General features: G+C 43.7%; 1 protein-coding gene across 2 annotated transcripts in view; it reads right to left on the bottom strand.

Annotated features, from left to right (window-relative positions):
• Aldh7a1 (aldehyde dehydrogenase 7 family member A1) overlaps positions 1 to 13,141 on the bottom strand; it is a 54,203-nt gene that overhangs the window by 22,589 nt on the left and 18,473 nt on the right. For both annotated transcript variants that reach the window (XM_042674669.1, XM_042674668.1), the window contains exons 12-14: positions 12,706 to 12,790; positions 10,590 to 10,696; positions 316 to 432 (exon numbers count right to left, since the gene is read on the bottom strand). In XM_042674669.1, coding sequence (XP_042530603.1) covers positions 316 to 432; positions 10,590 to 10,696; positions 12,706 to 12,790 — 309 coding nt within the window. The remainder of the gene's footprint in view (positions 1 to 315; positions 433 to 10,589; positions 10,697 to 12,705; positions 12,791 to 13,141) is intronic.

Here is a 13,141-nt window from a genome sequence, read left to right as displayed (position 1 = left end):
GTGGGGGGGAGAGAGGGAGGGAGACAGACAGACAGACAGACACAGAGAAATAGAGAGAGAGACAGAGACAGAGGCTGCCTCTATGGCTTAGATTAAGGCAATACAGGACACAAATGCATACCTTCCATAACCAGCAACGCCAGTCAATTCCCATCTCAGTTTCCCTGGCAGCCTGGAACCTTTAAATGTTTCCCACTCACAGTGACTTTAAGAAGCTTTCCCAAGGGCTACTCAAGTGAAACGTACCGTCCTTCATTTCCCCCTAGCTTCTCATTTACTTCAACTTTAGACTAGAGAAACGGGATGAATGTCTACCTTGAATTTGAAGACATAGAGAATGGGAGCAAACGTCTCCGTGTGCGCGATGGCCGCATCGTGGGCAAGGCCTGTCACGATGGTAGGCTCCACGTAATTCCCAGGGCGGTTCATCACCTCAGAGAAATAAAATGAAAGGATTCAAGGCGTTTTGGTTTCTAGTAGGTGGAGGCTAAAGGACACCAACTTTGTCTACATTTCTAAGAAAAAAGGAAAGAAAGAAAAAGCATTTATAAGGCTGGGAAGGTGGCTTAGTGGTAGAGTGCCTGCCTAGCATGCATGAAGCCCTGGGTTCGATTCCTCAGTACCACATAAACAAAAAAAGCTGGAAGTGGCGCTGTGGCTCAAGTGGCAGAGTGCTAGCTGTGAGCACAAGAAGCTCAGGGGGAGTGCCCAGGCCCTGAGTTCAAGCCTCAGGACTGGCAAAAAAGAGAAAAGAAAAAGCACTTCTACGTAAGATATTTCTTTTCTTGACTAAAATATCTCTTCCTCCTATTGGTTCTAATTTGCTTGATCAAAGAAAAATAGCAAAAAGGAATAGTTGGGGAGGAGAATGTTCTATGCATCACAACTGACTTTCTTTATTTTATTTTTTTTTGGGTCCGGTCGTGGGGCCTGAACTCTGGGCCTGGGTGCTGTCCCTCAGCTCTTCAGCTCAAGGCTAGCGCTCGACCACTTGAGCCACAGCACCACTTCCGGCTTTTTTCTTTTTGTTTATGTGGTGCTGAGGAATCGAACCCAGGGCCTCATGCATGCAAGGCAAGCACTCTACCACTGAGCCACCTTCCCAGCCCACAACTGACTTTATTTTTAAAAATGTTACAAGCAGGGGGCTGCCGGAGCCACAGAGACACAGGGGGCTGCTTGCAGATCACCAGGTACCGGATTGCAGAACAGCGGATCGCCAGGAACAGAGAAACCTACCAGCCGGGAGTCTCCAGGAGGATCCCACCTCACCCATCACTCTCCACCGGAGCGGAGAGGCTCCATCCCGCCAAAGCCGCCCGGCACCAGCAGCGCCACAAAGGGACCTGTCTGCAGACCCACCCGCCCAATCGCGATCGCAACGACCCGGCGGGGGGCCGCTCAACCCAGCCCGCAACCACCCCAACTGAACTCGGACTGCAACAACAACTGACGGACTGCAACAACAACTGACGACCTACAGGGTGAGTACCCATCAGGGGACAGGGAATCCATCAAGGGAGACCAGAGCTGGAGGGAATCCCCAGACCCTGACCTAGACTCCCTACCCCAACACCCGGACCACAGGACCCACTAAAACTGGGAACTGTTCGAGAGCTCCACCAGCCGGTAGAGCACACTCTGCTGGCCAGGCCAGAGCAAGAGCGCCCTTGGAAGGGAACTTAAATGCTCAAGCCAGGAACAGTGCCCCTGGGTCAAGACTACCAACAGTAGAAGAAATTTGAACTGTGTCCTCCAGGCTGCATAACCAAGGTGGTATACACATTAGCACAGGCCTAACGAGCGCGCTCCAGGCTGGGGCCGGAACCAGGCCAGGGGACCGGCGCCTGAACAAAGCAAAAAGGGTCAGAAGTGGGGCTGTGGCTCAAATGGTAGGGTGCCAGCCCTGAGCTGAAGAGCTGAGGGACAGCACCCAAACCTAGAGTTCAAGCCCACAACCAGCCCAAAACAAACAAACAAAAACACATCAGGAGCCCATAGCAGACTCCAGTATTTGGGAGAGTGCATCCAGAGCATCTGATCTTCCCAAGAGCACCCGCAGGAGAAAACACAAGCAGTCCAGGCTGCTCAACCCTTCCAAAGGCGGGAATTGCTACAGCAGAGAGCTGAGAATCCTAAGTGAATAGCAGCTGGAAATAGGCTCCCAACAGAATCCAGATCAGGCACAGACTCTCTCTACCAATACAGAATCAGCAACCAAGCAAAGACAGACACACCAAAACAAGATTGAAGAGCAGTCTCCTGAACCCCCATGCGAAAATCACAGAGAAAAATCACAAGGTTTACCACTACCCAGGACAGCAAGCTCACCTCAAAAGCCAGCAGCCACGCAGGGGAGAGCCCCAGTGGGAGCAAAGCAGGAATGGAAGACAAAAACTACATCCAAGGGTTGCTGGAGGCAATGACTCAAGAAATAAAGCGAGAAATGGATCAGAAATTGAAAGAGCACAAGGATGAACTATCAAAAGATATACAGGACATCAAACAAAAATTGGATGCAAAAATAGAAGCTGCACAAACCTCAGTAAGAAGTGAGATAAACGCCAAATTAGAGGTAATGCATACTGATATCACCTCATTGAGAGGTGAGATCAGTACTCTGAGAACCAACATTGAATCCATAAAGGGATCCATTTCCACCATGCAAACCACAATAGAAGCCACGGTCAACAGAGTGAATGAAATGGAAGGTAGAGTGTCAGATACAGAAGACAGAATACACCAACTGGACCAAAAAGTGACAGATATGGAAAAATCACTCAAATTAAACCAAAGGGAAATTCAAGAGCAAGCAGATAATGCTAAAAAATTTAACCTTCGCATAATCGGAGTGGACGAAGGTGAGGAATTCCAGAGCAAGGGAATGCAACACCTATTTAACAAGATAGTCAATGAAAATTTTCCCCACCTCAAAAACGACCATCTTAACTACATCACAAAAGCTTATCGAACACCCAACAAGCAAGATCCCAGGAGAAACACTTCTAGGCACATAATAGTAACAATGATGGATCTGAATAATAAGGAAACAATCCTGCATGCAGCAAAAATGAAGAAGGAGCTATACTACAACGGGAAAAAAATTAGAATCACTGCAGATCTCTCCACACAAACAATGAATGCAAGAAAAGCCTGGGAAAGCACCATACGAGCCCTGAGAGCCAATAACTGCCAACCCAGACTGATATACCCGGCAAAGCTAGCATTCACATTCGATGGAGAACTGAAAACTTTTAATAGCAAAGAAAAACTAAATGAATACATAAACATTAAGCCAGCATTACAAAGAATTCTAAGAGGGGGGACACAACCTGAAGAAAGCAACCAGGAACTGGGACCTGCCCCAAACAGGCATTACTCAAAGTCTAACTGAGCAAGCACAGGAGGAAAGGAAAGAAGAAAAACTTAGGAAAACGGAATGGCAGGGACAACAATGCATCTCTCTATACTTTCTCTTAATATAAATGGGCTGAATTCGCCAATTAAAAGAAAACGAACTGAGGACTGGATCAGAAAACAAGACCCATCCATCTGTTGCCTTCAGGAGACCCACCTCTCAGCCAAACATACAAACAAACTCAGAGTGAAGGGGTGGAAAAGGATCTACCAATCAAATTCCCCCAATAAGAAAGCAGGTGTAGCTATCCTGATATCTGACAAAATAAACTTTTCATTAAAATCAGTACAGAAAGACAAGGACGGACACTACATATTAATAAAGGGAACAATCCAAGAGGAGGATATAACCATCATCAACTTATATGCCCCAAATATTGGTGCACCCAGATATGTTAAACAAATGCTCTCAAACTTACAGAATAAAATAGATCCCAATACGATAATACTAGGAGACTTTAACACGCCACTCTCACCAAAGGACAGGTCTACCAACCAGAGGATTGGTAAAGAAGCTACCGAATTAAGTGAGGCCATACTTCAAGCGGAATTAACTGACATCTACCGAGTATTTCACCCTAAAACAACACAGTACACATTCTTCTCAGCAGCTCATGGAACTTTCTCCAAAATAGACCATATCATAGTTCATTCAAGGAACTTAAGCAAATACAAAGGGATCGACATAATCCCCTGTATCCTATCTGACCACAGTGGAATCAAGCTAGCTCTCAATAACAAAGCATACCGCAGAAATTTCTCTAATACATGGAAATTGAACAGCACACTCCTTAACAAGGCCTGGGTAACAGAAGAGATCAGAGAAGAAATAAAGCATTTCCTAGAACTCAATGAAAATGAAAACACCTCACAAAGAAACTTGTGGGACACAGCAAAAGCAGTCCTGAGGGGCAAATTTATTGCCCTCAGTGCCCACATCAAGAGAATGGAGACAGACCAAGTAAATAATCTCATGTTGCAACTAAAACAGCTAGAAAAACAAGAAAAAATGGGACCCAAAGCTACTAGACGAAGCCAGATAACCAAATTGAGAGCAGAGATTAACCAATTAGAAAATCAGAAAACCATAACCAAAATAAACCAAACAAAAAGCTGGTTCTTTGAAAAAATAAACAAAATTGATGGCCCATTGGCAAGATTAATTAAAAAAAGAAGAGAGGAAACCCATATTAATAGGATTAGGGATGCCACGGGAAACATCACAACACGCACCCAAGATATCCAAACAATTCTAACAGACTACTTTCAAAAGCTATACTCTCTAAAGGAAGAAAATCTGGCGGAAATGGATGCATTTTTAGAGAAATACAAGTTACCCAAACTGAGCAAAGAAGAAGTTAACCAATTAAATAAGCCAATATCCTATAATGAGATACAGGAAGCTATCAAAAGTCTTCCAACAAAAAAAAGCCCAGGACCAGATGGATTCACAGCAGAATTCTATAAGACCTTTAAAGAAGAACTAATACCCATACTCCTCAAGCTCTTCAGAGAAACAGAGAAGGAGGGAGCTATCCCAAACTCATTCTACGAAGCCAATATCACACTCATCCCCAAACCAGGCAAAGACCCAACCAAAAAGGAGAATTACAGGCCAATCTCCTTGATGAACACAGATGCAAAGATCCTTAACAAGATTCTAGCTAACAGAATCCAGAAACACATAAAAAAAATAATACACTATGATCAGGTAGGCTTCATCCCAGAGACACAGGGATGGTTTAACATACGTAAGTCAATAAATGTAATCCAGCATATCAACAGAGCCAAGGTCAAGAATCACATGATTATCGCCACAGATGCAGAAAAGGCCTTTGATAAAATTCAACATTCATTCATGCTAAAAGCTCTGGAGAAAATAGGAATAGAAGGAACATTTCTAAAAACAATAAAAGCCATTTATGACAGACCAATAGCCAATATTATACTTAATGGGGAAAAGCTACAACCAATCCTCCTAAAAACAGGAACAAGGCAAGGATGTCCACTGTCTCCACTCCTCTTCAACATAGTCCTAGAACCCTTAGCCAGGGCAATAAGGCAAGAAAAAGACATTAAAGGGATCCGCATAGGGAAAGAAGAAGTGAAACTATCCCTTTTTGCAGACGACATGATACTATACCTCCACGATCCCAAAAACTCCATCCCCAAACTTTTAGAAATCATAAGTCACTTCGGCAAAATAGCAGGATACAAAATAAACCCACAAAAATCAGTTGCCTTCCTATACACTGATAACGCACAGGAAGAGAGGGAAATAAAGGGAGCAACCCCATTCACAATAACCTCCCAAAAAATAAAATATTTAGGAATTAACCTAACCAAAGATGTAAAAGAACTATTTAATGAGAACTATAAAAAGTTAAAGAAAGAAATTGCAGAAGACACTAGGAAATGGAAAGACCTCCCATGCTCCTGGATAGGCCGACTTAATATAGTAAAGATGGTGATACTTCCAAAACTAATATACAAATTCAATGCAATTCCTATTAAAATCCCAATGACGTACATCACTGAAATACAGAAAACAGTCCAAAAATTTATATGGAACAACAAAAGACCTAGAATAGCCAAAACAATTCTAGGGGATAAAGACAATATGGGAGGGCTATCCATGCCGAACTTCAAACTCTACTACAGAGCTATAATCACAAAGACAGCATGGTACTGGCACAAAAACAGACCCGAAGACCAATGGAACAGAATAGAAGATCCAGATATAAATCCACAGGCCTACAGCCAGCTGATATTCGACAAAGGAGCCAAAGACATACAATGGAAGAAACACAGCCTCTTCAACCGCTGGTGCTGGGAAAACTGGGCAGCCACATGCAGAAAACTAAAAGTGGACCCCAGCCTATCACCATGCACCAACATCAACTCAAAATGGATTAAAGACCTTAACATTAAACCTGAATCTCTGAAACTACTGCAGGACAGAGTAGGAGAGACACTTGAAATAATAGGCACAGGAAGGAACTTCCTGAACAGAGTCCCAGGGTCACAACAAGTTGGAGAGAGACTCGACAAATGGGACTACCTTAAAATAAAAAGCTTCTGCACAGCTAAATCTATCGCAACTAAGCTAGAAAGACAACCAACTAATTGGGAAAAAATATTTACCAGCAATATATCAGACAAGGGGTTAACATCCTGTATATACAGGGAACTCAAGAAACTAATCCCTCCCAAACCTAACAAACCAATTACTAAATGGGCAAGGGAACTAAAGAGGGACTTCTCAAATGAAGAAATAAAAATGGCAAAGAAACACATGAGGAAATGTTCATCATCCCTGGTGGTGAAGGAAATGCAAATAAAGACAACCCTGAGATACCACCTTACCCCAGTCAGAATGTCCCACATCCACAAATCAGCCAACGACAAATGCTGGAGGGGATGTGGAGAAAGAGGAACCCTATTACACTGCTGGTGGGAATGTACACTTATACAACCACTTTGGAAAGCAGTCTGGAGGGTCCTTAGAAAGCTAAAGATTGACCTCCCTTACGACCCAGTCATACCACTTCTAGGCATCTACCCTGAACAACAGGAACCAATATACAAGGACACGTGCACCTCCATGTTTATTGCAGCACTGTTCGCAATAGCTAGGATATGGAAACAACCTAGGTGCCCCACCACAGATGAATGGATCCAAAAATTGTGGTATCTATACACAATGGAATATTATGCAGCCATTAGAAATGACAAAATAATGGCATTTGCAGGGAAATGGATGGAGCTAGAAGGAATCATGTTGAGCGAGGTAAGCCAAGAACGAAGAGACAAACGGTACATGGTCTCCCTCATAAGTGGATGCTAAATCCAAAAGGTTAGGTGATACGACAAAACTAACAGGACTTAAGAAACAAAGAACTCCCGCTCATCTGGTTGAACCACTACTAAATATCCTCATGCTGCTGATCACAAATATGGTACATAACATGTGAACACTGTTATATATTACAGACTGTGGTAGACAATTTGCTCCAGGGAAGTTAGAATGAACTTGTGACTTTGAAATTATGTAATCATTTAATCACAATCAAAAAAAAAAAAAAAAAAAAAGAACCTCGGGGAAGGGAGGGAGGGAGGGGATGGTAGGGGGAAAACAATGGAGGGGGTAACAATGTTCAAGAGGAAGTGTACTCATAACCTCACTCATGTAACTGTAACCCTCTGTATAGTAGCTTTACAATAAAAAAAAAAAAAAAAAAAAAAAAATGTTACAAGCATGTTTTGTTTTGTGCATTGCTAGTCCTGAGGTTGAACTCAGGGCTAGTACTGAGGTTGAACTCCTGTATGCTCAGCTGGCTTGCTTGTAGCTAGTGTTCTATCACTTCAGCCACAGCTCTAGCCCACTTTTTGCTGCATATTTTGGAGATGGGAGTCTTGGGAAATTTTCTGCCAGGCTAGTTTTGAACAGGAGATCCTCCGGATCTCAAGAGTTAATAGGCATGAATTACCAGCACCCAACTGCAAGTGGCTATTTCAAAAATAATTTTAAGGTTGGTATTCTGTACATACTGTGTTATATGCTGAAACCCTAATGAATCCAAAGGCTCCATATTTGGAGACAAAACCTTCAAAGTGGTAACTACAGTTATCAATAAATAAAACCATCAGGACCGTATCCCTATTAGAAGTAGAAGAAACTTGGAGAGTTCTCTCCCCTCTCTGAGAAAAGTCACAAAGAACACAGCAATAGTGAGCCATCTTTAAGCAAGAAAGACTTCATCAGAAACTAACCTTTAGATCAGGTGCTGGTGTCTCATGCCTATAATCTTAGCTACTCAAGAGGCTGAGATCTGAGAATCAAGGTTCAAGGTTTGGAGCCAGCCCAAAAAAACAAACCCATAAATTCTTTGTTTTTTTGGGTGGGTCCGGTTGTGGGGCCTGAACTCTGGGCCTGGGCGCTGTCCCTCAGCTCTTCAGCTCAAGGCTAGTGCTCTACCACTTGAGCCGCAGCGCCACTTCCGGCTTTTTTCTTTTTTTTGCTTATGTGGTGCTGGGGAATCGAACCCAGGGCCTCAAGCCTGCAAGGCAAGTGCTCTACCACTGAGCCACCTTCCCAGCCCAAACCCATAAATTCTTATATACAAGTAATCAGAAAAACAACACAAATGGAAGTGTGGCTTGAGTGGCGGAGTGACAGTTATGAGCAAAAAGGCCAAATCAGAGACCCTGAGTTCAAGCTCTAGTACTAGCAAGAAGAAAGAAAAAAAAAGGAAGGAAAGAAGGGAGGGAGGGAGAAAAACAACCCCAACCTTGCCAACACCTTGGTTGTAGATTTCAAGCCTCCAGAACTACAAAGCTTGAAAACATACTTCTGTTGCCTAAACTACCCAGCCCAGGGTATTTTGTTACATAAGCCTTTGCAGACTAATACTGTGGCAAAGCAAGGATTGCAGAAGGGTACATTATAGACATTCTCCTAACCAACCTCCATGTAATCAAATTCCTAATTAGTCTCCATTAACTTCATGACTCTCTTTCTATGATGTATCTCAATGCCACTACAAGTGGCTCTGAGTGTGGTCCATCTTCCAATGAGCCTCTGAAGTTCTGTTCTCTACCTGTTTATGTTAATTAAGAGTCCATGTATCCATTCTTAATGGTGTGCATGGAGCTGTGTTAATAATTATTATAATGCCAAAGGCTACTTCTATTACATTGACTGCTTAGGAACAATTTTTTTTTTTTGGTCAGTCATGGGGCTTGAACTCTGGGCCCAGGCACTGTCCCTCGGCTCTTCAGCTCAGGGCTAGTGCTCTACCACTTGAGCCACAGTGCCACTTCCAGTTTTCTAGTGGTTTATTGGAGATAAGAGTCTCACAGACTTTCCTGCTTAGGCTGGCTTTGAACTGTGATCCTCATATCTCAGCCTCCTAAGTAGCTAGGATTACAGGTGTGAGCCACTGGCTGGAACAAAATTTTTAAAAGTCTTGTCCAGGGGCTGGGAAGGTGGCTCAGTGGTAGAGTGCTTGCCTTGCATACATGAGGCCCTGGGTTCAATTCCTCAGTACCATATAAGCAGTAAAAGCCAGAAGTAGTCCTATGGCTAAAGAGGTAGAGCACTAGCCTTGAGCTGAAGAGCAGAGGGACAGCACCCAGGCCTAAAGTTCAGAACCCACACCCGACTAAAAAAAACAAAGCCTTATCCAAATAGAATTGAACTGAAGACTGGAAACCAGACTGTTGTGCAAGACTTGAGTTTTCAGATTCATTAAATAAAATGAAACTACACTGTACGGACAGTAATCTACTTTTCTGAGCTTTTGCAGATGAAGACAACAAAATTCCTACAATCCATGAAGAAAATACCTTTGCTGTCCATCATAAAAATGGGCACTGGTGGCTCACGCCTATAATCCTAGCTACTCAGAAGGTTGAGATCTGAGGATCGTGGTTCCAAACCAGCCCAGGCAGGAAAGTCCCTGAGACTCTTATCCCCAATAAACCACTCAGAAAACCAGAAGTGGCGCCGTGGCTCAAGTGGTAGGAGCACTAGCCTTGAGCTGAAGAGCTAAGAGACAGTGCCCTGGCCCAGAGTTCAAGTCCCACAACAACAACAACAACAACAAAATCACGAATGAAATCAGACCCAGAGGCTCACTGTGTGTCATGCTGGATATGAAGAAGGCATAAATAGGAGGATCACAGCCTAGACACTCCCAGGCACAAACTCCAGGCCCTACCCTAAAAATAACTATAGTAAAAAGTCAGTAGAGTGTCTGCCTAGCAAGTACAAGCCTGAGTTCAAATCCTAGAAAATAAGAATCACACACAAATGTAGTTCTACGTTAGCTTAAAATAAAATAAGGCCTATTTTTGTGTTTCCCTGGCTTAACTGCCTGAAGTAACTAATAAACACAGAGTCTAGCCACTCTGAAGACAAAGTCTTCTGTGGTGTCATGACCAGAGGTCCCCTTCCATACGAAGTCCTGGGAAACCAAATCAAAGGGAACCAAGACTCAGTTTCTCCTGTGTCCGCCCAGATATACTATATGCAACTTACATCATCGTTCTTTATGATCTCTTCCCCCACGTAGAACAGGGCTGAGGAGCTGAAGGTCAGTAGGACCCTTGCCCAGTGCTCTGCAAGCTTACTATGTCTACGCAAAAGGAAGAGCCAGAGCTTGAGTTACCTTGCCGCCATACACCACTGTGCCTCCCGCCTTCTTAGCTTCTTCCACAGCTCCAAGAAACATGCTCACTGCCTGCTGGGTGTGGAGTGGCCCATAGAGAACCTCGGCTGGGGAGAGACAATGAAGGCTCTTCATTTTGCAGGAAGCAGCAGCATTATTATAACAGCTTTCCTAGTGAACAGGCTAAGCCCTTCCTATACCCTCTCAATTGAGCACAGGAGTCAACAACTTGCTTCTATGGTGGGACAGATGAAACTATTCTATGCCTTGCATCACAGATGTGTTATCCATCACAACTACTCAACGCTGCCTTATGCAAATGAGTGGGAGTGGCCAGCAACAGATATACACAGATGGCAGATGCAAATCCAATGGATGTAGATCTGCTTGCCAATCCCGCTTCTGAGCAATGACTCCAGCCAAAACACCTCATCAAAAATACAGAATTGGGGCTGGGAAGGTGGCTCAGTGGTAGAGCGTTTGCCTTGCATGCATGAGACCCTGGGTTCGATTCCTCAGCACCATATAAGCAGAATAAAAAAAAGCCAGAAGGGCTGGGAAGGTGGCTCAGTGGTAGAGCGCTTGCCTTGCATGCCTGAGGCCCTGGGTTCGATTCTCCCCAGCACCACATAAGCAAAAAGGAAAAAAGCCGGAAGTGGCACTGTGGCTCAAGTGCTAGAGCGCTAGCCTTGAGCTGAAGAGCTAAGGGACAGCACCCAGGCCTAGAGTTCAGGCCCCACGACCGGACCCAAAAAAAAAAAAAAAAAGCCGGAAGTTGCACTGTGGCTCAAGTGGTAGAGTGCTAGCCTTGAGCTGAAGAGCAGAGGGACAGTGCCCAGGCCCAGAGTTCAGGCCCACAACCAGACCTAAAAAATAAAAAATAAAATAAAATAAATTTTAATTTTAAAAAGTACAGAATTGGACCAGGACCCAGTAGCTCATGTCTAATTCTAGCTACTCAGAAAGCTGAGATTTGGAGGCTCAAGGTTCAAAGCCAGACCAGGCAGAGAAGTCCTTGAAACTCTTATCTCTAATTAACCAACATAAAAGCTGGTCTGAAGCACGTTTCAAGTGGTAGAGTCAGCCATGAACAAGGTAGCTGAGCAAGCACATAAGGCACTGAATTCAAGCCCCAGTATTAGAAAAAACAAAACAAAATCACAGAGCTGGGTGCCAGTGGCTCACGCCTGTAATCCTACCTATTCAAGAGGCTGAGATCTGAGGATCATGGTTCAAAGCCAGCCTGGGCAGGAAAGCCCATGAGACTCTTATCTCCAATTAACCACTCACAAAACTGGAAGTGGCACTGTGACTCAAGTGGTAGAGCACTAGCCTTGAGCTGAAGAGCTGAGGGGCAGTGTTCAAACGCAGAGTTCAAGCCCCATGACCAACAGAAAATAAATAAATAAATAAATACTACAGAATTGATAGAATTGGCTTATTGATTGCAACTGCCCTATCTCCAAAAACATCAGTTTCTGGAGCTGGCATGCAGTTCAAGAGTGACAGGTAGAGGCTGCTTGTGTGATGCCTGTGAACAAAACATTAATGTAACCCCAGGAATGAGGAAGATATAGGTAGACCCTTGTAAAGTAGAGCCAGCGTGGGAAGAGCTGCATGAAGGGCATTCCCAGTCTCACCCAGTAACATGCACCAAGCACCTGGGTCTCTCAAGCATCTAGTCTCCTCTTCTTGTGCCCTCTAAGTCTCTCAGAAAAGTTAAGTATGTATGTCAACAAATAAATAACTTCTCAAAGCAAAGATCATAAACACTGTCAAAAACAGTACCAAAGGAAAACAGGAGGGTTTGTTTTCTCATTTGCTGTTTTTATTTTCTTTCTTTTTTGTTACATCTGTTCGTTCATATGTCTTTGGGAGGTAAGATGAGCACAGAAATGGAGGGACAAAGGGTGAACAAATGCAGCAATGGTACTCACTAGACACTAGGTTGAAAATGTGGGAGGGGAGAAGGAGGAAAAATTGGGAGAAAGCAAGGGATGGAGCGACAGTGTCCAAAAAGAAAGGACCTCTTTACCTGAGTTATGTAACTGTAACCCCTCTGTACATCACCTTTTTGTAAAAAGCAGTACCATTGAAAACACAATCTGATACTCACAGTCCCATGGGTTCCCAACACGGATCTGTGCGTAGGCCTTTTTAAGTCTGTTTACCACCTCATCATGGATACCTTCATGCAGAAACTACAGAGGAATAGCAAGGTTATGATACAATAGCAAAGAACACAATTTCTTACAATGAATCATTTTCTTTTCTTTGATGACACTGCACTCTGGGCTGAGTACTTATTTGGCTGCTGCTTTATCACTTGAACCACACCTCCAGCCCAGCTTTTTGCTGGTCAATTGGAAATGGAGTATCTTGGACTTTTCTTCATGGACTGGCTTTGAATCACAATCCTTCAGATCTTAGCCTCCTAAGTAGTTAAGTACTGATTATAGATATAAGCCACTGGCACCTGGAATTCATTTTCCTAATAGTCTTGATTAATAGTTGTTAATAGTTACTGAAATACCAAAGTCGGAAATGGAGCC

Source organism: Dipodomys spectabilis, unplaced genomic scaffold, assembly GCF_019054845.1.
Source record: "Dipodomys spectabilis isolate Male_0828 unplaced genomic scaffold, ASM1905484v1 ptg000019l, whole genome shotgun sequence".
In the NCBI taxonomy this organism is placed as follows: domain Eukaryota; kingdom Metazoa; phylum Chordata; class Mammalia; order Rodentia; family Heteromyidae; genus Dipodomys; species Dipodomys spectabilis.
Note: the sequence above shows the minus strand (reverse complement) of the source record. Positions and strands in the feature narration are given on the sequence as shown.